Source organism: Patella vulgata, chromosome 7 (assembly GCF_932274485.2).
Source record: "Patella vulgata chromosome 7, xgPatVulg1.2, whole genome shotgun sequence".
NCBI lineage: Eukaryota > Metazoa > Mollusca > Gastropoda > Patellidae > Patella > Patella vulgata.
The window spans coordinates 1226984-1253539 of record NC_065885.2 but is presented as its reverse complement, the minus strand read 5'-3'; the positions used below and the strand labels follow the sequence as shown (position 1 = coordinate 1253539).

Genomic DNA, 26556 nt, shown 5'->3' with positions numbered 1-26556 from the left:
GTCCTCGGTCGTGCTTCATTGAATTCATGAAAACAAAGCCTGTATTGAGAGGCGTGTAGTTTTCCCACCACCTGAGTTGAATATGTGTCGTGTTTATCAAGTAGTTGAGTAGGCGGTGTTTATGGACTAGGTGAAAGCTTGCTAGCGGCTGTAGGCATGGTTTGCAGGTACATTATTTTTTGTCACTAACACATGCATAGGTAGGTTTAGTTTTACAGGTAACATGGACAAGGTGAATGTTTTTAGTGACAGTGTATGATATGGGATATGAAAACCTTCGACTTGTTGAGTATATAAACATTACCTGACACTAGGATACCTGTACAGTTTTATCAACCAATAAATAGATTTTGTCGTCTAGATGAAAGAAGGCAAACAGTGTTAGTGTAAGGGACACCTATATCGGATATTCAGATCTTTGGATTTTTTACTACATATACAAAAATTATATCAGACAATTGAAAGAGTGAACTGTATGGCCAGGTAGAATTAGATTTCAGGTATGTTTTGCCTTTACCTGTGGACAGTGTTATAGGGACACCTATATCGGATTGTTATCCAGCCCTTGTTGAATTGTTTACTGGGTACAGAAAGTATATCGGACAGTTGAAAGAGAGAACTGTATGGCCAGGTAGAAATAGTGTTCAGGTATGTTTATCCTTTACCTGTGGCCAGTGTTTGTTAGTGTTTTTGTGATCAGGCTGAATATAAGACAATTAGATATATGTGTTAAGTTTTATGAATTGGAGGAAAGGTAAATAATATGGTATGGGTTGTTTATTGAGGTATTTTATTTTCATATTTTGTCGTTAACCTGGACACTGATTACCTTGTTGTTACCTTAATCCCCAGATAACAGATATTCATATTGACATGGTGTATGGACAATAAGTATATTTAGGAATTTTTAGACAGGTATTGATGAAATCTCATGAACATTATATTAGTTACATATTGAAATAGTATATGGACAATAAGTATATCTAGAGATTTATAGAAAGGTTTTATTGAAATCATTTTAACATGTATTATGAGTTATATATTGAAATGGTATATGAGTTATATATTGACATGGTATATGAGTTATATATTGACATGATATATAAGTTATATATTGACATTGTATATAAGTTATATATTGGTATGGTATATTAACATAGTATATGAGTTATATATTGACATGGTATTATAGACTAGCGATTTATAGAAAGATATTAATGAAATCATTTTAACATGTATATGAGTTAGATATTGGCATGGCAAGAAAATCGACATATTATTTTCTTCTGATTGCTAATAATAAAATTATAGTAAATGATTTCCTCTGTGACTGTTCATTTTTTGAAGTTGATTGAATAAAGTTGCGGTTAATTATAATGATTATATTTTCACAAAGAATTGATAAACTTGAAATATTCCAGATTATGAACAGACTGCCTGGCAACTAGTTACAGGTTACTGTTGAAGTGTTCACGTCTGTGTTGTACCGAGTTCTTGTTATTATTGATATCTTCTGGTCAATATTAAATCCATTAAACATTGTATTTTCAATATTATCTGCTGAGTATTGCACTTATAATCACTGGGATGGAAGGACGTCTGGTTGAATTACCGCCTGGAGCAACTTGAATCCGTATCTCGACTTAGTGGTATGTTATTGAGTAGAGAGGGTGGCTGCTTGGTCGTGCGCTTTAGATCATAACGTACGTCATTGAGTCAAATGACATGGTTTTGATCCCATACTTGAACGTGACAGGAAATAGGGTTGCCGTCTGCCTAGCCTTGTGGGTTTTATCTGGGCCATCTGGTCTCCCTCTAATGGTAAAGATCCCAATGTGCTAGCAAATTATTGAATTAAAATAACACCATATGTTAGTCCCAAAATGACCTGGATTGTGTTGAGTGGATGTTAAACCCTATTTCTCCCATTCTTTATATAGTTGTGTGGACTCAGGCTTAATGTTAGTTTGTTACCTGTCAACCAACTGTCATCAACAGCCTTAGGTCGGATTATTGGATATTTTTACCTGTTGATTTCACCTGAGGTAAGAAAAGGTGTGATTAACTATTGATTAACTAATCATCAGATTTACCTGAAAGGTGTTTATTGATACAGATATTGATCTATAAAAATTTAAAAATCACCTTTTTTCACGTAATCTTTAGAATTGACTGTAAGTTTAATTGATGATTGTCAGGTTGCTATGGTAACCAATGACAACTTATTACTATTTTTCTTTTGATTGTTCTTATAACATTGTGAAGTTTTTCTGATCGAAGGCTCGGGTTACCAGTTGAAATGAAACATGACGTCATGTCAACGCATCACTTCAGTTATAAGTTTTGCCTGGACAGGAGCGTTTCCTCCTAGTCGTCATCAAATTGTATATATGGTCAGGCCTGGAAATAACGGTTTTAGATTTACCGGACACAATGTCAGGCACTAATAGTACCTGACATTTTCAACTTAGTGCCAGACATATATTAATAATATCAAAAAAAAAGACAAATCAATGCCAGACAAAATGACAGGCACCAGAGGTTTTGTGCCTGACAAAGCCTCAATCTGTGCCTGACATTGTCAGTGACAGGTGCCTTATTTCCCTTCTATATCAGGTCAAGGGTTTTTGTCAACACTTCACTTTGTTTATTTTGGGACTATCGTAAGGTTACTTTCTTCTCTATGGTCCTCTATACAATGCGAGGGGAGTGAATTTTGCCCTGACAGCAGCATTTGCATCTACGCTTCATTGAATTCCAACAGTCAAGGATTCTGTTATGTGTACTTAACAAGGAGAAGGGTCGCCTGTCCAACGTCATATATTTTCTCCAGGTTCTCCAGTTTACTCCCAGTGATAAAGACCATATGTTAGTCCCAAAATGACCTAGTTTGTGTTGAGTCGATGTTAAACCATCTCTCTCTCTCTCTCTCTCTCTCTCTCTCTCTCTCTCTCCAGGTTCTGTAGTTTACTCCCAGTGATAAAGACCCCCACGTACGTGCAAGCCAATTATTGAAATAAATTTGAACCATATGTTAGTCCCAAAATGACCTAGTTTGTGTTGAGTCAATGTTAAACTCTCTCTCTCTCTCTCTCTCTCTCTCTCTCTCTCCCTCTCTGATATATATAAAATAAAGCTGTAGTTATTTCTTGTAATTTCATATAATAATAATAATATATCATGTCACATTAAAGGTACTTAACCTATAAATAAAATTTCATAGACAGATAATTACCTAGGTGGACAGGTATAATCTACAGGTAATAATAATTGTATCAGATGATTCTCACACCCAAATATAGCTAACCTAAATGTATCAGGTACGATAAAATTGATACCTATGTTGAAATTATGATCTTGAGTTTTTTATTTAAATTTGCGGTTTCTGTTTGTAAGTTTATCCTTTGATAATAGCTAGAATGAATTACCACATCAAAGTAGATAACTTGAATACCTGTTGTAAGATTACAACACCTGTACACAATATCAGGTAAAAACTCAGGTGAAACACGAATACAATAATCCCCTGGTCAATGTCTCGTACACTACAACTAAATCTCAATACAAATTATTCTTTATCTCCCGAGATCAGTGAATTCCTTCGGAGATCATCCACCATTAATCCCATTGTTCATAGAATACTACAATATGTTATTGAAGGATTCGTGTCGTCCAAAGATAACAATGGACGATTTATCTTTCATCATTTTGTAAACAGGTCAACTTGTCATCTCCGAGCCAGGGTGGCTGACTTTCTAGACTATAGCCTCTAGGGTTATATTGGTTGGCAGATTGGATATTAGGAGACTTTACTTTCTTAATGCCAATCAGAAGATTAATCTTGTTCTTATCTCACTATCTCACAAGCTGCTGTAGCTGGTGAGACTTTAGGCTACATATAGTATAGCAGGGGATGGAGTAATGCGCTTTGATTTCTGGGTTTATTAGTCTTTGAGTTTCAGCATCCCCAAATTGAAAGAAATCGTACATGTGTTTCTCCTCCATATTTTAGAATTATTTATTTTATTAAGAATAATTTGATCATTCCGATATTTTACTTAAGTATGTAAACATTGGCATGTACGTAAAAGAACCCTTGACTGTTAGAATTCGATATAAGAGCTCCATGTCCGGGCAAAATATCCTCATAGCACACGACATGGCGTAAGCTCGTCTTCTTTAGCCTAGTCGGAGCAGAACAGTAGAATGCTAAACCCCATTTCATTTCATTTACCTGTGTTCAGTATCTACCTGCGTTCAGCATCTACCTGTGTTCAGTAGGTAGAGTATATTATACATGATTTAACCAACTGTATATTTAAATTTAAACCCAGGTAAGATGATCAGAGGTTGTGGTAGATTATGTCACATCCACTTCTAGTACCTGTTTTATCCTGTGGTAATTGTCTGTCCACCGTTTGTAGGTTGTTAACCTCAAGTGGATCAAGTAGGGGGTCTGTCTGGTCTCTTTATCTAAAGACTATTATCTCAATTAGGTTTATGTTGTAACTAAATCTAGTGGCAGGTAATAGTTTGATAAAACATCCCAGCAGGTGCCCCCATTACTATTGGATAATAAACATTAATAGATAGAGACAGAGGTAGAATGTGAATGTGTTTAGTTTACTATCATACTATATGGAATTACTACAGAATGAATTGAAGAAACTATTGTTGGGCATTCAGTACTACAGTAGGTAAAGTCATTTTCAATATTCTATTTAAACACAGAAACTCCTAGGCCATGGCCCTGTTTCTCAAAATCTTAACTAAAGATAAAATCCAATTTTAGTAAATACTTTAATTTTGATTGGCTAAGCACTAAAATCAGTCTAATATTATCCAATCAAATTACCAAAATTTGGATTTTATCTTAGTTAAAATTTTGTGAAACAGGCCCCAGAGTCATTGTCAGGCACAAAATATTCTGGTCTCTCATTGAGTCAAGTGGCATGTACGTGAAAAGGAGTGAAAAGGAGTGGGTCGTCTTTCGAACCTCGTGGGTTTTCTCTGTGTACTCCCTATGCTTTAGTCCCGAAATAACCTAGTTTGTGTTGAGTGGATGTTAAACTCTATTTCTCACTCCATTAATCATTCCACAGAGAGAGAGAGAGAGAGAAGAGAGAGAGAGAGAGAGAGGGGGGAGAGAGAGAGAGAGGGAGAGAGAGAGAGAGAGAGAGAGAGAGAGAGAGAGAGAGAGAGAGAGAGAGAGAGAGAGAGAGAGAGAGAGAGAGAGAGAGAGAGAGAGAGAGAGAGAGAGAGAGAGAGAGGGGGGAGAGAGAGAGGGGGAGAGAGAGAGAGAGAGGGAGAGAGAGAGAGAGAGAGAGAGAGAGAGAGAGAGAGAGAGAGAGAGAGAGAGAGTATTAGAGCAGCATCAGGTGCTATATAAAAGATAATTAGAAAAATATTTTTATAAACCAGAGTGATAAATGTTGTTATATTTGTATACATGGACATTGATGTAAGTATGTTGTCTTTTATGGACTATAGACCTGGATATACAGTTTATAGTTGTATCTAGCTGACATAATGTCAGGTAATACTGAAGTTTTACCTGATGTTTAAAACTCTGTCATGTATTAAAAATATCAATAAAAATACAGTAAAAAGACAAACCTGGGCCTGATAAAATGACAGACACCAGAGTGAGTGTGTTTGACAATGTCTGTGTGCCGTATTTCCAGGTTGAAGTTAAATAAGAAGTAGTATTAGATGGTCTGTATATATATATATTAGTATGTCAGGTGTTTATATAAGAAGTGGTATTGGATGGTCTGTGTATATAAGTATAATAGAGTGATCAGTAACTGTTAAGGTGTTACATACACCTCAAAATACACATCAATAATGAGAGGATGTTACGTTACATACACCTCAAAATACACATCAATAATGAGAGGATGTTACGTTACATACACCTCAAAATACACATCAATAATGAGAGGATGTTACGTTACATACACCTCAAAATACACATCAATAATGAGAGGATGTTACGTTACATACACCTCAAAATACACATCAATAATGAGAGGATGTTACGTTACATACACCTCAAAATACACATCAATAATGAGAGGATGTTACGTTACATACACCTCAAAATACACATCAATAATGAGAGGATGTTACGTTACATACACCTCAAAATACACATCAATAATGAGAGGATGTTACGTTACATACACCTCAAAATACACATCAATAATGAGAGGATGTTACGTTATAACGACAAGATGAGAAGTTGAGAAACGTTTGATGAAGATATGGACACAGATCACCAAATATTCCTACACCGTCACCCACAAAACAAGGGCCAAAGCTATTTTTAGTCTTCCTCTCCCTTTTCCTTTTTCCCCCTTTTGCATGGCGATTTTTGTTGACTTTTTGGTGTAGAATTGAGGAAAAGGGTTTGAAAATACATTTTCTGCCAGGTTTTGGTGAATATTCATAATTTTGATGCGGAAGGATACAAGAGTTGAGAGGTTGGTTACGTTGAAATGTAGGGCCTGAAATTGCATGTTTACTTGTCTCCACTTCCAGCTTGTGTATCTCAAGTTTTTCATGAAGAACCTCATACGTGCTTTTGGGCAAGTGGTTGCCACATGTTGCTCCATCTGTGGTAGAAAGCGTTCTACCCAACGAAAATTTGGGAAAAAGTTAGAGCCGGTCTAAGATACGAGAATTAACATTGGAGTCAATGGGGAAATCTTTAGTGATCTGTGTCCATATAAGAGCGTAAAACCATTTATTCTCTTATATTTTCATCAAAATACACTTTATAACATACAAACAGTTATATTGATGAAATAAACAAAGTGAGCAGGTGCCCCTTTTACTATTGGTCAATAGATTGGTATACCTGGTGTAGTATATACTACAGGTAGATGTTGATATACTATACTATAGATAGTGAAACAATTGTACAGTGTTCGTCTGTACATCTTTATTGTCTCTCAGTTAATTCTTGAGTTAATTTTTGGGTTATCCCAGTTAATTCTTGAATTATTATCTGAGTTAATTCTTGAGTTATTATCTGAGTTTATTTTTGAGTTATTATCTGAGTTAATTCTTGAGAAGGCCTATAACACAAGGTATATATGTCATGTTGAATAATTCTAACAAATATCAAAGTTTACATTGACACGTTTTCTATTTAGCGGACATGTCTTTACATTGAGAAATAAAACAGTTATAAAGTTAGTATGTAATATATACACAAACTGGTTTATAGTATATATACAACAACTTTGTCTATGAATAAATTATGTAGTAAAAACTAGTAGAATATTGATAGTAACAGTAGTACATATAGTATATAGAACATTGACATCGTAATAAAATATAAACAGGTGCTTGGCTTGTGATTGGATAATACTAATATATATATACAATAGGTAAATATAACAGCAGGTTGTAATGTACGGAAGATCTTAACATAAATCTATTTTAGTGCTGAATATTTTAACGTGAGTTCGTTTATTTATTTTATTCAGTTACATGTTGAATACCCGTACAAACTCACTAGCGATATCTGCTGTTTATAGAATTTGAAATGACAGCTGGGCAATGTGAAGTTCTATTTTAAAACTTTGAATATAGAATAGACCTTTGAATTTGACTGCATTCATTTGACGGCCCTAGAAATTTTAGAAAAATAAAGAGTTATATTGTGTAATTATTTACAGTTTTTGCTGTATTATGTTGAGGATATGTCACAAAAATTTGATATTTGAAATCCAGAAATTCAAGGATTGATACAGGTAAGAGATTTAAAGTAGCTAAATCGCTAATACTTGGGATCTAGAAATTGACACAAATGGGTCGTAACGCATATAATATTGTAATATGAATGTATAAACTGATTTACATTCCTTCGTTTCCATTTTTACTCTAATTTCTGATAAGTTATGTTCGGCGAAATATGACAGAAGTCTCAATCAAATGGCAATCTCTAGCGTCTGGTTATTCCAACAATATTTATTGCGCATGCTCTCCAGATAAGACTATGGCGTCACTGTTTGACATGACTCAATGACATCTATACTAACATGACTTGTGGAATATGTCTAGCCTCGTTCTTCGAGTCCCTTGTTACAAATGGCGAAGAAACGCATTATGGTACACGATGCCCATCTCTTCCCCGTAAGATCACAACATCAATGTAGATTTAAATTGACAAATAATTTGTGTTTTCAGTGTTGAAGACTTTGGATGATATTGAGTTAGAGACTTGGCTACTATAAGTGCTATTTTAAAATGTTTACAAGTTAGAAACTGTGACCGAATTCTGAAGTGCTGTAATGACTTTAAGGTCGTAAACGTAGGATAAAAGGGGTGTTTGTATAGTATACACAGAGAAATAATTTAAATACCTCTTGTATATTTTATAGTAACTGGGTATACGAATGTTGGTATTAAAACCGTGATAATATAACCACAGAAAAACAAATGTGGTTTGCATCAGGGTTCGTAATCCATTTGCAATTAGAAAAAATAAATGATTTTAATCATAATTTTGACAAACTTTCAGATGCACTGTTCCAAACAAAAACGGCCACAATAAGTATGGAGGTGCAGAGATTTGTGTTATGAAGGGGGGTGGGGTATAGGTGGCTGAATTGTCTTATGGCATGCACGTTAGATCATAAGGTCTGTAATTGAGTCAAGTGGCGTGGTTTCGATTGTTCGCTTGTACGTGACAAGGAGTAGGGTCGTCTGTCCAACCGCTTGGGTTTTCTCCGGGTCCTCTGGTTTACCTGCCACTATAAAGACCTTTACACGCAGGCAAATTATTGAATTAAAATTAAACCATATATTAGTCCCAAAATTACTTAGTTTGTGTCATGTGGACATTAACCCCATTTTTCTATCTTTCTCTTTAATATTATTTTAAGATCTAATTTATTTTGAACTGTTGTTTTATTTATTTATATTTCCTCCTATAATACTTGTTGTATGATAACTGTATAGTCATATCTGTGTCATGTCATGTCATGTCATGTCTTGTTGTATCATCTAAATAAGCATACAGAAACATGTATATTTACATGACACTATAATGCCTTGTGACATGAAATGGGGTTTAACTTCCTACTTTTCTGCCGACAGACACGAGCAATTCAGTGTGCTATGAGGGGACAGACAGTCACATTCCATTCAGTGTGCTATGGACAGACAGACAAGTACCATTCTGTGTGCTATGAGAGGAAAGTGGACATGTGCCATTCAGTGTGCCATTCAATTCTAAACGTCAAGGATTCTTTTACGTCCACGCACGTATAAACAGCAGGATGGGTTAGGGTTAGGGTTAGGGTTAGGGTTAATGAGCCAAAGCCATACTTTGCTGAGCCACCATGGCCCCATTCATCAAGAAAATGTTTTTATTTTTGGTGAAGTGTTAATTATGTACTTCTCAGTAGGGTTCTGAGTCTTCTGACTTCAGGTATATTGACCAGTCTTGTCTGACTGGCAGTGAAAATAACCAACTGGTTAGCTAGATGTCTAGTAATTCAGATATGGCAGAAGTTCACCCATGTACACAACCCATGATAGTCGGAAATCAAAGTAAGATATACAGAAACACAACTGTCCAGTCAAAATCTTGTAAACATAAAAATAAAAATAACCACAAAACGACGGAAGTATTATGTTGACGCAGTGTTCAAGTCAATTCCATTCGAATATAATATAGAGGAATGTAACACTCCCTTTAAATGACTGATATAAAATGGATATAAAATTTTACTGTGAGATATTGATAAGTCAAGTGTGTATTATAACTCAATATACCACGGTAAAATCTTGTATACAATAGACAATATACCATAGTAAAATCTCGTATACCATAGTTATTGCATATAATATAAAATAAGGATTAATAAGGGGTCATTGAGGTCCAGGTATTTATTGTTTATAGGTAAAATATATGATATTAAATTGGGCACTAAGTTTATCTGACCTTGAAGTTGTAATAAAATTCAAGTCAGAAGTTTTTTTAAGAGAGTAGCGAGAAATGTAATGTTTTAAAACGGTCAAGTGGCTGTTTACGTTTCATTAAAGACGCTGAATGTCTTAGAAATTTTTTGAAGTATATTTATTTTTTCATTGTTTAATCCATGCTATAATGATCTCAAATCGATTATTTAACATTTAATTATGAAAACAGAACAAAGATATCTGTGTTTGGATTCAATCTGATTTAAAAAGAGGCCCAGCTAGGAAATTTAATCAAGAAAACAGAAGCATGATATCAAGAGTTGAGAATCTTTTGGGTTGCATTCAATCTGATTTATAAAGAGGCCTGTGAAAATTATTGACCCAACAAATATATGTGGCACTGGATTGTTTATATTGTCTGTTGAGGATGCTGAATGTTGGGAAATTTTTAATTAAACATACATTATGACACCCTTTAATTATGTCAGTTCCTAAATGTACATATATATTATGCAAGAGCTAAATCTTCATATTGCAGGTCTTTCTTTGGGCCTGAAATGTTTTATGAATTATTAATTAGACATTAGTTAACTTATCCAGTCTATAATCAACTCTCGATGTCATCGCTAGCTTGCGATATTTAATGGATTTGAATACATTTTGTGATGGATAATTTAACGTAAAAAAGGATTATAGAGACTTTGTTTATTATCGTACCTAAAATTGAATTGCTAATATCCCAGTTCAGAAATTCCCTTTACATTATCTATTTTTTAGCTATTATAGTGAGAACCGTCGGCTCTTTATCTAATGTTACCTAATTCTACTTTTATCTCTATAAATACTAAACTGAAAAGAAACATTTTTGCGACTTATAATCCTTTTAAAGACTCATCTTTCACAATATTTTAATTTGCTGGGGATTAAAAATTCCTCGATTGACGATGAGAGACCGTTAACATCTGCATAGTCTTAAAATAAAACCAAATAGTTTAGAAAAGGTAGACAGACACTAGCTGAAAACTCATTTAAATTTCAACCTGTTGCTCGTCATTTCAAATCACTTACGGTAAATTAACTCTTCACTTTCTCCGCAATCTAACCTGGAGGAATGCGTAGATTAAAGTTGAACCATTGTTAACCCAATCAGCTACTTATGCTTGGCTTGAAATTGTCTTTTTATTGCTTCACGGAAATCTCAGTGAAGGTTTTTGTGTAGAATCGGTGAATCGTGATTGATTGATGATGAAAAAGAGATTAGCGGGCAGGTTAAATTACCTGGAACAGCCTGTGGTTAGATAACGACAGATCGTGAGAGGGAGATATGATTTAATACGGATGATATTATACATGTTGTGATTTGTAATCTCAATACGTAGTAGGCAGTGGTGTGTCTCTCCCAAGCTCTCCCCTCCAAAAAACCAAATGCAATACAGATACCCATGTTTAACAGTCAAACCCATAGCACAAATCTTACAACAGGAAAGAAGCTTTTTTTTAAATGTGGTACCCTAATTCTCAGAGGATAAATAAACAAAAATAAATGGAAGAAATTTCCTTATGGAACTCAAAATAAAATGGAGGTTTAACACATTAGGGTTCTCGAGCTCCAAGATCTTATATTTTTGTCGGAACAGAAGAAACCTGAAAACATGAAAAACGATTAAATTAACTAAAAAGGATGATGATTAATAGAAAGTAATACTTGTAATCTCTGTCTTTATCCTCAGGGAAATAAACACAATTTTCATAGATTTCTGCTACAGTTTTCATAATTCAATTAAGTTAAAGATAAATTATGTACGATTTAGATAAAGAGCTAGCAGTTCTTACTATAATAGTTCGAAAATAGATAATGCAAAATGAATGTATTGAAAATTTCGTTCAAATTGCTCCATTGCGAGCGAAGATATTAGCTTTTGAAGGTTTGACTAGATGTGTGCATTAATTGCAACCACCACACCAGTTGTTTGAAGCTTGGCCTCGCTTCTCCATTTATAAATTCAATCAAAATATGACTGAACTGTTCTAATCTACTTAATATCGCAGATATCCGATGGCATCGAGAGTTGATTATGGTCTGGATAATTAACTAATGTCCAATTAATAATTTATATAACATTTCAGGCCTAAAGAAAGACTTGCAATAGGCAGATTTAGCTCTTGTATAATGTATGTTTAAACAAATAATTAATTAGCAAGGAGTGTATAATAGAACCTGTTTATATTTACAGGTAGATATGTTTACAGGTAGGTCAGTAAGTTAACGATATGACATGTTTCCACCTGTATTTAAATAAAGTATGGGGGTGGGAAGGGAGTGAACTAAGGAGTGTTTGTACAAGATTAATATATTTAGTAGATTGACAGCTACAAGTTGGTCTCCTAAAACAAGTTTTCCTGGATTATTTTGAGTCTGAAATGGGTAAATTTATTTTCTATATTTAAAGTTTTTTAATAAGAAGGGTGTGGAAGCTATGGGATGTGTATGCTACACTCCTCTCTCTGTGTCTCTCGTTGTTCCTCCGGTAACACATGTTTTCTTGGGTTATTTCAAGCCTAAATATGGTAAATTTTTACTTTCTGATATAAAGATTATTTTACTAGGGGGTGTGAGAGCAATGATGTGTACATGTTAAACTCTCTCTGTCTTAGAATAAAAGGAGATGGGTGACGGGTCGATCTACCTTTATAAAGTAGTTTTCATTCAACTTTGTTTATTATACTATCAAGGACAAGGTATATAGGTTGAGACAGGTAAATGACAGGTGTATAAGATTACCTATATATAGATAGATGAAAGGTTTACCTATAGGTAGATGATGTAATCTTAATGACATATTATCTCTTTATTGTCCACCTTTAAACTACTGATTAAACATATCATACCTGATGTTGAGATGACGTGATTGACTGATCATCAAATGTTCTCTGTATTTTATTGTGAAATGTGAGTTTTTTAGAGTTATTTTTTAAAGGCTCAATACCACTCTTGTTGTAATTGAATAATATGTCCCAATCTTTATTCTGGTCAACAAATTGTACTATTTTACAATATTCCAATTAATTGGTGATATAAATTTCATCTTAACACACCTAATTTAAAAATTGGAAAAATTCAACTAAATGATTTGAAAAGCCTGACGTAAAGCTTGTCAAATGTGACTTGGATTTTAAAATATTTTCGAACCCTCTGGACAAGTAAAATAGGATGTAATGGATAATTTACACAACAGGTAGGACACTAACACATCTAGTACTTAGAATAAGGCTATTTTTTATTTTCTGGAGCTGTCAAGCCAGCAAGAGTGTTATTGTCCCTGTAAGCACTAGGTACATGTAAATATTAACAATCCTGATTCGTTGTAAAATATCATCAAAGACAAGTGATATAAACTGTTGGAAACTACTGTGCCTAGATCTGGGTGCTCTAATTCCTGTAGTTTAGGGTGGTCCAAGTGTGAAAGGGTATTGGTTCCCATCCAATAAGTGAAGTATATTATGTGCAAGAAGTATAACTATCATTGAGAAGTGGTATGAGATGTTCGTATGTCCGGGGAATCTTTGTATCTAGAATTATTATGGATTGTTTGACTAGGTTGTATGATATTTCTTCACATGGAATGTTAATCAGAATATCTCTGTTTGTGGACATCAGTGAAATAATGTCAGATTATTTAGCCCAACAATTAGTTTCTTATCATTGAAAATTCTTGTATACATCATGTATGTTTTTATTTATCATGTGTATGTCTTTTATCTATGTATGTTAAACACATTTTCACACTGACAAGATGGCTTTATATTATTTAGTGGTTATACTGGATTGGGGAACACAAAGGGGGTTTAACATTCTAATGTTCTGCTCACACTGGGCGGATGAAGATTTGAATGTACATAAGAGGCAGGGGAAAATGAAATGAAACGGGGTTTAATGTCCTACTTTTCTGCTCCGACTGGGCTAATGAAGACGGGCATACGCCATACAGTGTGCTATGAGGGAAATTTTGCCTTTGCAGTGGCACTATGGTCTACTCTTATATCGAACTCCAATTGCCAAGGCATCTTTTACGTGCATGCGAATGGATACAAAGGTCCTCGGTTTTTCGGCCCCATCCGAATGACTAGACAGCTGTCCTTGTCTGGCCCTCCATTCTGCACCACAAAGAAGGGGAAACCACGCCAGAAATTCCCGATGAAGTTTCTCGGCCAATGCAGGGATCGAACACCCGATTTCCAGGCTAGCGAGCCAGCGCCTGGCTCCCAAGAGGCATGTGAAACAAAATGTTTGTGTATATCAGAATAATTTTGGAGTATTATCTAATCAACAACCGTTGAGCTTGATGCAAATGTCAATGTCAGTGAGTCAGACGCTATCAGTGGTGCAGGACAAGGATAGTGTCTAGTTGTTTGAAAGAGACAAAAAAAGAAATTGAGGTCCCATATACACATTGGCGTGCATTTAACAGAAGCCTTGACTTTCGAATTTAAAGTAGATCGTAGAAATGCTGTCCAGGCAAAATTTCCCACATATGCCCGTTTTCATTAGCCCAATCGGTGCAGAAAATTAGGACGGTAGACCCCATTTTATTAGTAATTGGAGGTTTGTTATCTATGCAAGTCAAGGGTTTGGTCCCAGGCTTGTTCTTAACAAATATTTTGTATTTTTGGGTTTAATAACATCTTGGTCTTGTCAATAAATCTTTTACCTTTCTAGCTGATCATTTCAAGTCACACCATAAATACCATTTATACACTCATGTATATATATAAAGATAGCTCAATACTCGTAAAGATTTCACAATTATTAATAAAATATATTTCTTTTGCCAAAGAGCAAATGAATACAAGCAATAAAAACATCATTCATTCGTTCGTTGATAGAATCCAACCTTTTCGTACTCATTGGCCTATTCAAAATTTGTAAGGTAAAAACCTTTTCATACACTTGTAAATTAATTACAGTCCCCGTAAATAACTTTGGATTTTCGTACGTACTTTTTTTATAACATATCTTTCAATTTTATTTCATTAATTCGCTTGCGCATGGGGGTCTTTAGCAGTGGGAGGTCACAGGAGGACCCAGAGAAAGGGGGGTCTTTAGCAGTGGGGGGAAACCGGAGGACCCGGAGAAAACCCACGAGGTTGGACAGGCGACCCTACTCCTTGTCACGCACATGCAGAGAATCAAATTGGTGCCACTTGACTCAATGACAACCCTTATGATGTAATACACACATGTTAACCATTCGACCACCGAATTTATTGATCCTGTGATTTTGTCCCTTTCTGTTCTTTGGGAACATTTTTTAACATTTTGCATCTTATTTCTTCAGGAAAAAAACTAATTTAAAAAATAAAAGCACTTGGATGCATTGTTTTATACAAAACATCTTTCAATTGATTAAAATTGGCTATTTATTGATCCAGACCTTGAACAACTGAAATTTAAATTGATTTGTCCTCAAGGCCTTTTACTTGGTGGGTAATGAAGTGCATCTGTTGCACTCTCGAAAACACGATTAATTTGCTGCTAGTGTTTTGTACTCGTTGCTTCTGTTCGTTGTATTGATAAAATAAAACAACCTGTAATTTATTGTTTAAAACTAGAGACATTTAATGGTTGATGTCGTCGTTTGATAATTATTGAGGTTTACCATTCAATGATTTTATACAATGTGCAGGTTGTTTGGTTCGAACAAAGTCTTTATGATAAAATATTCAATATACCGCATACAGAAATAACGAATAGTGCATGATTTACCATGTGCAGCTGTTGTATTAAAATGAAATTTATTCAACAGTATTAAAAGTTTGTATTGATGGTGTGTAAAGTTTAACTGTTGAGTTTTAAAAGTCGATAAAATTTAAGATTGAATTACGCTGTTACAGTTTTGATAGTGTTTTGAGGTGTACACATATATGTTAAATAGTTGTACAAGATTATAATGCTGTTTTTATCAACAACGATCAGAGGATAGGGTCATGCTTTTAGAAGAAAACTAGTGATTGTATCCCATAAAAACTTGTTCTATTAATGTGTTTGCCGATTGCTAAATGCCACTCAAAGATTATGTTTTTAAAGTGTTTTGAGATTTCCACATCATAGTTGTACAAGATTATGGAAAACGTTCGTAAAATGTAAGTTTCTTAAAGTGTCAATTTCTCATTTCACTGAACACCATAATTAAAGGTAGGTTTAAATACGTAAATCAACCACCAAAATGTGATGTAATAGATTATTTCACTGGTCTGAAAAATCCAAATATTGAAGGGCGTAGAAATGATTGCTAGAATTTTGGACTTAATAAGAAACTGTTCAGCTGTGAATGTTAATAGACAGAGTATGGAGTTGTACGATACCCCCTGTTGTATATACGGCTATACACCCCTGTTGTATCTCCCGATTAGATTTTATTACATACTTCGAGAAGGTATTTGTTGAGTAATAAAACCTTGTAGTAGTTTATCGAGGGCTGGCCGTCCTTACCGCACGGTACAAATATTATCGCCACTAGAAGCAACAAATTCCAGAACAAGCCAGAACTCATACCAAAATGGCCGCTTTATACAAATGAGTATTTAGGGGAATACTAACCCGAACCCTAACCCTTTTAAGAGAAGTAAAACCTAAATTAGACCCAAGTTCAGTCTTTTAAAAAGGGTTAGGGTTAGGGTTAGTTATCCCCAACTATTTTGGACTCCGGAAGCACCCGAAGGTTTTATTTGTACCGTGCGGTAAGGACGGCCAGCCCCCGATAAACTACTAGAAGGTTTTATTACTCAACAAATACCTTCTCGAAGTATGTAATAAAATCTAATCGGGTGGTTGTATATACGGCTGTACTACACCCTGTTGTATATACGGCTAATGTATATTTATTTTTCGCAATAGAAGAAACTGTAATACACTATTATATATTGAGTATATTTTTGTAACTAGGCCGTGTTTACGCTGCAGGCTATGTAATAATTGATGTAAAATACGATAATTATACAGTCAGTTTTATTGTATGAATTTATAGGTCAATTTATTCAAATCCTAATGTTCTGTTTTTTTATGATATAATTTTAAACGTATTGAGGTTGGTGATAAAAGCTGTAATGTAACAGCGTTATAATTAGAAACTATAAAATGTATTCAACTTATTCATATTTTGTTACGGTTCTGAGTTTATATTTTATTTAATAGATTTAACCACCTCAATGTTATAATACGGTTTTGAATATATTAAACTATTATAAGTCCTGGATATATTAAACTATTATAAGTCTTGGATATATTAAACTATTATAAGTCCTGGATATATTAAACTATTATAAGTCTTGGATATATTAAACTATTATAGATCCTGGATATATTAAACTATTATAAGTCCTGGATATATTAAACTATTATAAGTGTTGGATATATTAAACTATTATAAGTCCTGGATATATTAAACTATTATAAGTCTTGGATATATTAAACTATTATAGGTCCTGGATATATTAAACTATTGTAGGTCCTGGATATATTAAACTATTATAGGTCCTGGCACCTGTTTTGTATGTAATTTTCATCAATACAGATATATAGATGACAATAAATCGATTCCCCGATTGAACGTGACAAGCTGTAGCGTCGCCTGTCCAACTTCGTGGTTTCCACCCACTGATAAAGACCCCTGCGCGCAAGCGAATTATTGGAATAAAATTGAACCCTATGTTAGTCCCAAAATGACCTAGTTTGTGTCAAGTGGACCTTAAACCCCATCTCTCTCTCTCTCCTTTTCTCTCTCTCTCTGTCTCTCTTACTGTCTGTTTAGAGAGTAAAATATTCATCATTTTGATTTATTAGGATTCTATGTAATTAATTATATTAAAGAATTAAGCAGAAGGTGAATAAGTGTGGTTTAATTAGGATAGTCAATTAATTAATTATCAACACCTGGGAAGTTTGACTGCTGAAAGGAAATTTGCCAGTGTATTTATCTGGTTAGGTTAATGCTAATTTGTCTTTAAGCCAAATTCTTAAAAGAGGAACTCGTAGTTCTTGGGAAAAAAATGTTCTTTTTTATCACTACCTGTATGTTACCTGTATAAAGATGTTTAAATGGAACTTCACACCTGATTTTCATACCCAACAAAGCGATCTCACACCTGATTTTCATACCCGACAAAGGGATCTCACACCTGCATATGTCTAGATATTTGCATATGTCTAATAATTTACATATGTCTAGATATTTGCATATGTCTAGATATTTGCATATGTCTAGATATTTGCATATGTCTAGATATTTGCATATGATGTCTTGATATTTGCATATTTCTTGATATTTGCATATGATTTGATATTTGCATATGATTTGCATATGTCTATATATTTGCATAAGCCTAGTTATTTGCATAAGCCTAGTTATTTGCATAAGCCTAGTTATTTGTATAAGCCTAGTTATTTGCATAAATCTAGTTATTTGCATATGTCTAGATATTTGCATTTGATGTCTAGATATTTGCATATGTCTAGATGATAATTGAAATACTTGGCAGAGTAAGTGATCTTTGATTATGAGAAAGGAAATAAGAGTTAACGAAACACTTTGATACCAACTAAGAAAATACCAATAAAACATGACAGTAATCTATGAGGGATTAATTGTTTTGTACAAGTTAAAAGAAAAATAAAATTCTTGCCAAGTTGGAATACTTGATTTGGGTGTGGTGCCCAGTTAAATTTAATGACTATCAGGTAAAAATTAAAGGTATTCAATGAAACATTTGTACAAGTGGAAGGTATGCAGTTTAAAGGTCTCGAGTTCTGTTTGAGAAGAAAGTATCAATTTGGTTTGATGTGGAAGTCTATTCATAAGATCAGGACATGACTTTGATGTAGAAACAAATTTTAAATGAGTTTTACCATATGTAAGAAATTTTTTGATTTAATCGTGACCTGTATGGTCTACAGTGATGGTGAAACTTTCAGGTGAAAAACATCCTTCAAAATTAGCATTAATTGAAACTGTGAAGGGATTTTTATAACTACAGCTAATGGCTTTAATTGTCTTGTTTTAGATGGAACTTTGAAGGAAAAGGAGACTCTATTCTTCCTGACCTTTAATTAAAATAGAAGGGATTTTTTATCTACAGTCAATAGCTGTGATTGTCTTATTATAGCTGTGATTGTCTTATTCTAGATGGAACTTTGAAGCTTAAGGAGATTCTATATTTTATGACCTTTAATTAAAATAGAAGGGATTTTTTCACTCTCAGATACACCTGTTTGACTCCAGATAGACTTTTTGACAGCAGATATATAGACTTGTTTGACTCCAGATAGACCTTTATTTGACTCCAGATAGACCTGTTTGACTCCAGGTAGACTTTTTGACGGCAAAAGGACTTTTTTGACTCCAGATAGTCCTGTTTGACTGCAGATAGACCTGATTGACTCCATATAGACCTGTTTGACTCCAGTTAGACCTGTTTGACTGTAAATAAACTTTTAAATCCAGATAGAACTATTTGACTCATTATACATCTATTTGACTACTGTTACACCTATTTGACGCCAGAATCCAGATTGACCTAGTGAACACTAAATAAATCTGTGTTGTGAAAACGATACCATAATTTTTTTTCTGAAGTACCTGTATAATTCTAGGGGTAACTATATGTTTAGGAGATCTTGTATTTAGACACAGTTTGTTTGAGTTAAATCTAAGGTATTTAACGTTATTAACAGCTGTATTATCACTCACATTGGACGCGTACAGCTGGTCTCCGGATCCATTCACTTGATTTGATAGTTGTTATTTTCAGCTTTCAATGTCAATAGTTCGGCTTATCCGCACGTTTGTCTCGTAGGTTTTGTTTTGCGTGTAGTGCGACACCCCTGCACTTACAATTGAGAAGCGAGATGACTTTAATTTTAGCTTTGGGCCAATGAAAAGTTGGCATTCTTGAAATGTTTTAGTTTTTAAGTTTTCGTGAATAAAACTCCTGAGCAATTATGCTTCTTTAAACTGTATTTTATAATTATTTTCTCTTAACTTTTTCAGATGATGTTAAACTGAACGGAATGTCGAAGATTTGAAGAACAAACATCAACTAGGACGGATAACCCACAAGAAAACATGTGCACATTTAAAAAAGATTTAGTAACCATGGCAATCGACATTTTGTTAGTTGTGTGAGAAATCTTAACCAGTAAATTTACTTAAAGTCATTACGTTTCGGCTCACAAGTTGTGCGCTAAAATCGAGATTCAGGATCTCCTCGAAAATCTTTGAACAAAGCAGACACGGTTTACACTTTACAGGTTCAAGTGTGCTGTTAATTTGTTAAGTGATTGTCGATTGGATAAGAGTGTAAACAAGACAAACTCTATCCAAGCTTTTTATTGGTTTACTGTTAAATCATCAACAGTTTGTGTTTGCGAACAAATTCAGTGTGTGAATTTTGTGCTACTGGAATATATGACATCATTACTTGACGGTGAATTCGAGCGAGTTCATTCAATTTGCGAATATTTTGTTTTGGATAAAAAGCTTGAAAAGTGTGTTAGAAATCTGTGAGCTGGCTTCAAGGATAGTTGATGAATCATTTTAAGGAGTGCTTTCATACCAAACAAATACTTTGTTGAGGATAAATCAAGAATATTTTCTTGTGTGTTGTTACATTGATTATCAACAAGTTCAAGTGAAAGTTTTATCTGCAAGCACAAGGTTTGGAATCAGACGGATAAAAAAAAGGTTTGGATTAGTGATTTTGCAAAGTAAAAGTAGACAAATTGCTATGTTTGTTGTGCCACGTGGATTCGAATGAAATAATACGATGTATTTTGTTACCGATTAACTTCGCGATGTTGTTTTCAATTCACGTTATTACACAGAGAGAATCGAACAAGGGGCATAACTATGATGACTCAAATTTCACCGGAGCCACGACCTTTGACACGTACAAATGTGACACGGCATGATAAAATCTGGGAAAAGGAAGATCCTTGTAATTTTTTCGGTTTTAATACAAAAGACTCGGCCTTTTCACCTCCGCTAAAACACATTACGCCAGATACAGCCAAGGAATTGTGGGAAAATTTTGATCCGTTGGATGTGTTAGATTCTGGAAGTGATTCGTCGTGTGATACTATGATAATGATGAACACTGCGGAAGAACTTCGTAACGAAGAAAGTATTCAACGCAGCAATCAAACATACGAACAATGCAAAATACAGCATGAGAATAGTTATAATTACGGACTGAAAAATCTCGGACCTTCCGAAGAAGATGATGTAACTATTGACGAGGGTTACGGAACCGATAATAGGACAAACACATCCACGTCACTTTCATCTCCGTTATCGTCTAGTTTATCATCGCTTTCCACTTTAGAAAGCACCTCAAGCCAAGGCAGCATCAATAGACTTAACCCACAAATGTCCCGAACTCAGCAAAATACCTCCAGTGGACGACCAGCACCAAATACCCGTCCCATAATGCCAGTTAGAAGAGTGACTAAGCCAGTAGACAATCACGATACTTCCGGTCAGTCGCTCGAGGAACGCTTACGTGCGTTGACCACAATCGAGGAAGAAGAACCGAGTGGTTCTGATCAAGAGAGACCTGGTCGGTCCAGAAGATCTTCGGAAAGTATTCAAAATCGTGGGAATTATTACGAAAATCAGGATGTTCGTAACGCAAACCGTCCTGTCGAGAACACTTACCAAAATCGTGGGAGTTATTATGAAAATGAAGACATTCGCAACGCAAATTATCCGAGCGAAACCCGTCACGATTCCTACAACCGAGGATCGTTAAAGAACAGTGGACAGTCTGTTAACTCAGATCAACATGGTATATTTCATGCGGTGCCCGTACAAGTAGGTTCGCAAAATAGAAAAATACCTGAAGAGAGTGACTACATCACCCCGACTTCTCCGACATCTCGTCAAGAATGGATCAATCGCGTAGAGAAGATGGGATACGTGCCTCATTCTGACGTCAAGTATTACGATACGTTGTGGAATGATAAAAACATTCAAATGGGAATGTCGGATAAGTTTGGTGACGGCAAACGAATTCCCAGTTTAGACAATGACATCGATAATGATCTAATTATTAAACAAAAACAGCGTCCAGACAATCATATGGTGTCAATGCCGGATTTACGTTTCGATAGACAATCACACCCGGCTGCTATTTATTCGAAAGACAGTGCTGTAAAGTTAAGACCTAAACCTCCTGCGAAACGCGATCGCTATTCATGGGGTTATGGTAGTATCGCGCAACCAGTAGAATTAGCCAATCATATGAATCCATCTGACAGATTATCAGATCGTGGAACAGAATCGCCACGATTACAGGATCAGCTGCGCGCAATGTCCGAACTTTCATTAGGCATAAAGAAACCATTATACGCCTCATCAGCAGATATTTATAAATTATTTCAGGGCCAGGGTCAAGGTCAGTACGGGTTACCTCAAGGTCGTAATGCATCACATCGTCATAGTTTCCATGCCATGCCGTCATCACAAACATGGCTACAACCTCCCTCTCAGTCGTCAGAGGAAGTGAAAATGAGGCTTCGTTCAGCCTCGACATCAAGTAAAGTGCCAAGTGCCCCTCCTAAACCCATGCGCGTAAATTACGGACAATTAAACCAGAGTGTAACATATCAAAGGGCAGATAACTCTGTACATGAACCGCCATCTTTAGTGAATGGTGGTCGAAGTGTTAATGATAATCCAGCATTGAAAAGTAAACTGTCAACGTTAGTTTAAAATGACATCATCTCTTTGATTTGGATATAAAGTAAATTATTGCAAAAACATGTGTATAGGCCTAAACACACTGACACTTTCTGCCCCCTAGAATCCAGAAAAAATTAATATTCCCTTCCCTATACAACACACAGGTAAAATTCACTGTTAGTCATCACGTAAACACCTGAATCACCACTATATTGGAACAGCAATATTTCCTTGGGAACTGACTTGGGTACAGAAGTGTGAGTTGTAAATGGGTTTTTATGTCATCAGTTTAAACATACATTATGCAAGAGCTAAATCTGCCTATTGCAGGTCTTTCTTTTGGGCTGAAATGGTATATAAACTATTAATTAGACATTGATTAACAAAACAAGACCATAATTAACTCTCTAGAGCATATGATGGCCGAGATTTAAATGGATTTAAACATCCTCAAAATTGAAAAATTTAACAATAAAATGGTTGTCAAGTACCATTGTTATGATAATAAACAATCAATGCTATATCTTTAAACAGTTATAACTTCACTTGGAATAAAGTAATTTGAATGAAATTTTCCATATATATCATGTTCTATTATCTATTTTTGAACTATTATAGCAAGAATGGCCAGCTCTTTATCTAAATCTTACACAATGTATCTTTTGAACTATTATAGCAAGAACGTAATTAGCTCTTTATCTAAATCTTATGTAGTGTATCTTTAATGAAATTTGATATTTGATTTGTTTTGTGAAGTGAGTGGCTGTCTAAATGTGAAATATTTGGGTATAAATATTTATTTTGTTTTGTAAAGTGGGTATATATATATTTACAGTTTATTTTTAGATTCACAGACGTGTAGCCAATGTTGAGATATAAACTCTGTTCAACAATCAACAAATTTAAGCCAAAACCGAAATAAAATCTTAAACTTGCAAAAAATAAAATTGAAAAATGTTAAGCACCTCTTTGTCTTACGAAGTTTGGCGTTGAAACCCTGATAATATAACCTTGGAATAACAAATCTTATTTACAAGACTACATCTTTGACAATAAGAAAACGTATAAAGTTTATCTTGTTTGGAAATTTTCATCATGATTCTGAAATAAATCTCAAGATGCTGTATTTGAGCTAAAAAAAGAGTAACAATAATTATATAGAGGTGCAGTGTCAAAATGTTATTTTGTGTCCAGAGATAACATAATTTATTAGGAGTGGGTATTTTATCAGGATCAATGCTAAAGACAAATGTTTTTTTTATAATTAACCGGCATCTAGTAACTGAATGAGACTAACACAATTATAAATGTCTCTAAAATAAACTTTTAAGTAACTTGTCTTCCATATAATTGTGCTGTGTTACGAGGAGCAAATCTAGAGGGGGTGTTTGGGATGGGCAGTCAAAGCGCGAGATAATGATATAGGCAATTGTGGTATCAAAATTAAGGCTTTTTTGCATCAATGAAATTGAATCATTGGTGTATATTTAGATTTTATCCAATCACAAAATGACAGATTCAAGATTAAACCAATTCAATATTCTATTTTAAATTGAACCAATTTATTTTGAATTTAAATGAAAGAGGTTTAATTAACTATTTTAAAATGAAAGAGTAATTCAGTAAATATTTAGCCTATATTTGTTTTTATTTGCCTGGCTTGTTTTGTTAGTGGAAAGTTTGTGTATAGATAGAATTGTACAGAGGTGTTTAGAGGAAGAAAACTTTTAACGTGTGAATAAAAAGAACGTATTATATTTTGTTGAAGGAAATATTACGGTTTGGACTATTTGTTCTTCCAGATCTATATAAATAAATAACCACTTGAATCATGTGACAGATGTTTTATTTAAAATTTTGAAATGTCAAAATTTAAAACTAAAAGTTTTTGACCAGTGCAACCAAGTACTTTTGGTTTTTCAATTAGTCTGAAGAACTTACCAGAAATTTTAACATTGCAAACAACAGAATATTAAATTGGTCTGGTCTTAATTCCATTCTCTGTTTCCTGGGGATGTTGTCATTTAATTTGTTTATGTAATTCATCCATCGTATTGGTGAGTCTGATTTAAGACACAGATCTAAATTGGTGATTTGGTAGGCCTTACTCTTGGTAGACTTCTCTTCTGTTTAATATAACACTACGCAGATAATACATAAGATAAACAGAATACTTCAAAATATCAACAGTCGATCATTTTACATAATCAACAGAAACTTTGTAATTTAAATTCCTTGTATCATATTTATATGAATTCATGTGTGGATATCATTTTGTAAGTAGAAACATTTACATATATAAAAAATCTAGGGGTTTTATATAGTTTAGTATGTTTTATTCTTCTGTAGATCTATTCTAGAAAATGTGAAGAATGGGTCAGTGAATATATAAAGGGGGACAACTCCATTTAGTGACCTCAAAATTAGTTCCCGGCTAATCATGATGTTCAGCAAATTTAAAATTTCTTGACTAATAATTTTTGGGGTTCAGATTTAATAAAATAAACATTACTGCTTATTGAGATATAATTAGTTACCATGGTATTTAGTAATTATATTGGAAATACCCAGGACAACATTTCCAAGGAATACAAGTACTGTTTATTACTGAGAGAACATTTTAACTTGGATTGAGAGAGAGAGAGAGAGAGAGAGAGAGAGGGGGGGGGGGGTTAAGCCCACTTGATACAAACTAGGGTCATTTTAGGACTAACATATAGTTAAATTTCATATCATTTTTTCTCATTCACAAAGGATTCTTTAGTTGTTTCTCCTTTGTGTAGGAGTCTATAGCAGTGGGAGGAAACCTGGAGAAATCCCACGAGGTTAGACAGGTCACCCTTCTCCTTGTCATGTACAAGTTGGGAATCAAAACCACGACACTTGACTCTGACCGACACTTGACTCTGACCGTGTGATCTAAATAGACCCTCATTAATAAAACAGTATTTGTATTCAATAGAACTGTATCTGGTGTATTATTACAATTAGACATTAAAATACAGATGTGACGTCACCCTTTGATGTTGGCGTACCATTATTTCAAATAATCGTACGGGCAACTTGCCAATCGTACCTTGTCAAATATTAGACTCGAGTGACGTATTTCACTGTAAACGCACGTGCGGAGTGTCTGTATTTTAAGATGTTTAATGGTCTCGAGCTGAGACATTGCGTAATATATTGTAAAAACACTCGGACCTGACGGTCCTCTTGTTGTTACAATATATTACTTAATGTCTCGCTCTCGACCATTAAACAATACTTAATGTTTATTATTATTGATATTGGGAGTTTTAATTTTATATTTTCAGTTTAAGGGCAGGGAGTTACTATCATCATTTTGAAAATGAATTAATATTTTACCATACTGCACCCATACTTGCATAAAATCAAATCAAAAAGCAACAAATTTTCAGTGACACAAACTTCTCTCCATAATTATATTTGTTGATTTATTTGTTATTTTGGCTGTTCGGATTTCCATATTTTTACTTTCAGATTCTCACTGAATTTTTTTTTTATTTTAAACATATAATATTTATTATGAATTTGTACATTTAATTATTTCATGTGTTTTTAGTAAACCAATATTTATAAAAATTCTGAAATAAATCTTATAATAATAAAATGGAATTATTTTTCTTTTGCTTTCTCTCGGCTTCTTCAGGGTGGCTACAAGGGTAAAAAGTACTAAAATATATTTTACCTTTTTACCAAGACTAACATATGTTAATTTATTTCTCTTGTGTGATATAGCAAATATGGAAGATTATGCCCATGTTTCCACTTTTCTTAATCGTAAGGTCTGTCACTGAGTCAACAGGTGTGGTTTTGATTCCCCGGTTGTATGTGACAAGAAGTAGGGTCGCCTGTCCAAACT

General features: G+C 34.3%; 1 protein-coding gene across 5 annotated transcripts; it reads left to right on the top strand.

The window, feature by feature from the left end:
- The first annotated feature begins 93 nt into the window (after positions 1–93).
- On the top strand, positions 94–26304 carry LOC126828661 (uncharacterized). Of its 5 annotated transcripts, none has more exons than XM_050558572.1 (2): positions 94–167; positions 19983–26304. In XM_050558572.1, exon 2 carries the CDS (start codon positions 20841–20843, stop codon positions 22701–22703), a length of 1863 nt encoding a protein of 620 aa, XP_050414529.1. In that variant the 5' UTR covers positions 94–167; positions 19983–20840; the 3' UTR covers positions 22704–26304. The 5 variants fall into 5 exon arrangements, with proteins under 5 accessions (XP_050414529.1, XP_050414528.1, XP_050414526.1 ...); XM_050558571.2 differs by having other exon boundaries at positions 129–200; XM_050558569.1 differs by lacking the exon at positions 94–167 and adding an exon at positions 227–648.
- The last annotated feature ends 252 nt before the right edge of the window (positions 26305–26556 follow it).

Bases quoted from the DNA above. Each gene is read 5' to 3' on its own strand.
- LOC126828661 (XM_050558572.1), top strand. From the start codon at position 20,841: ATGATGACTCAAATTTCACCGGAGCCACGACCTTTGACACGTACAAAT.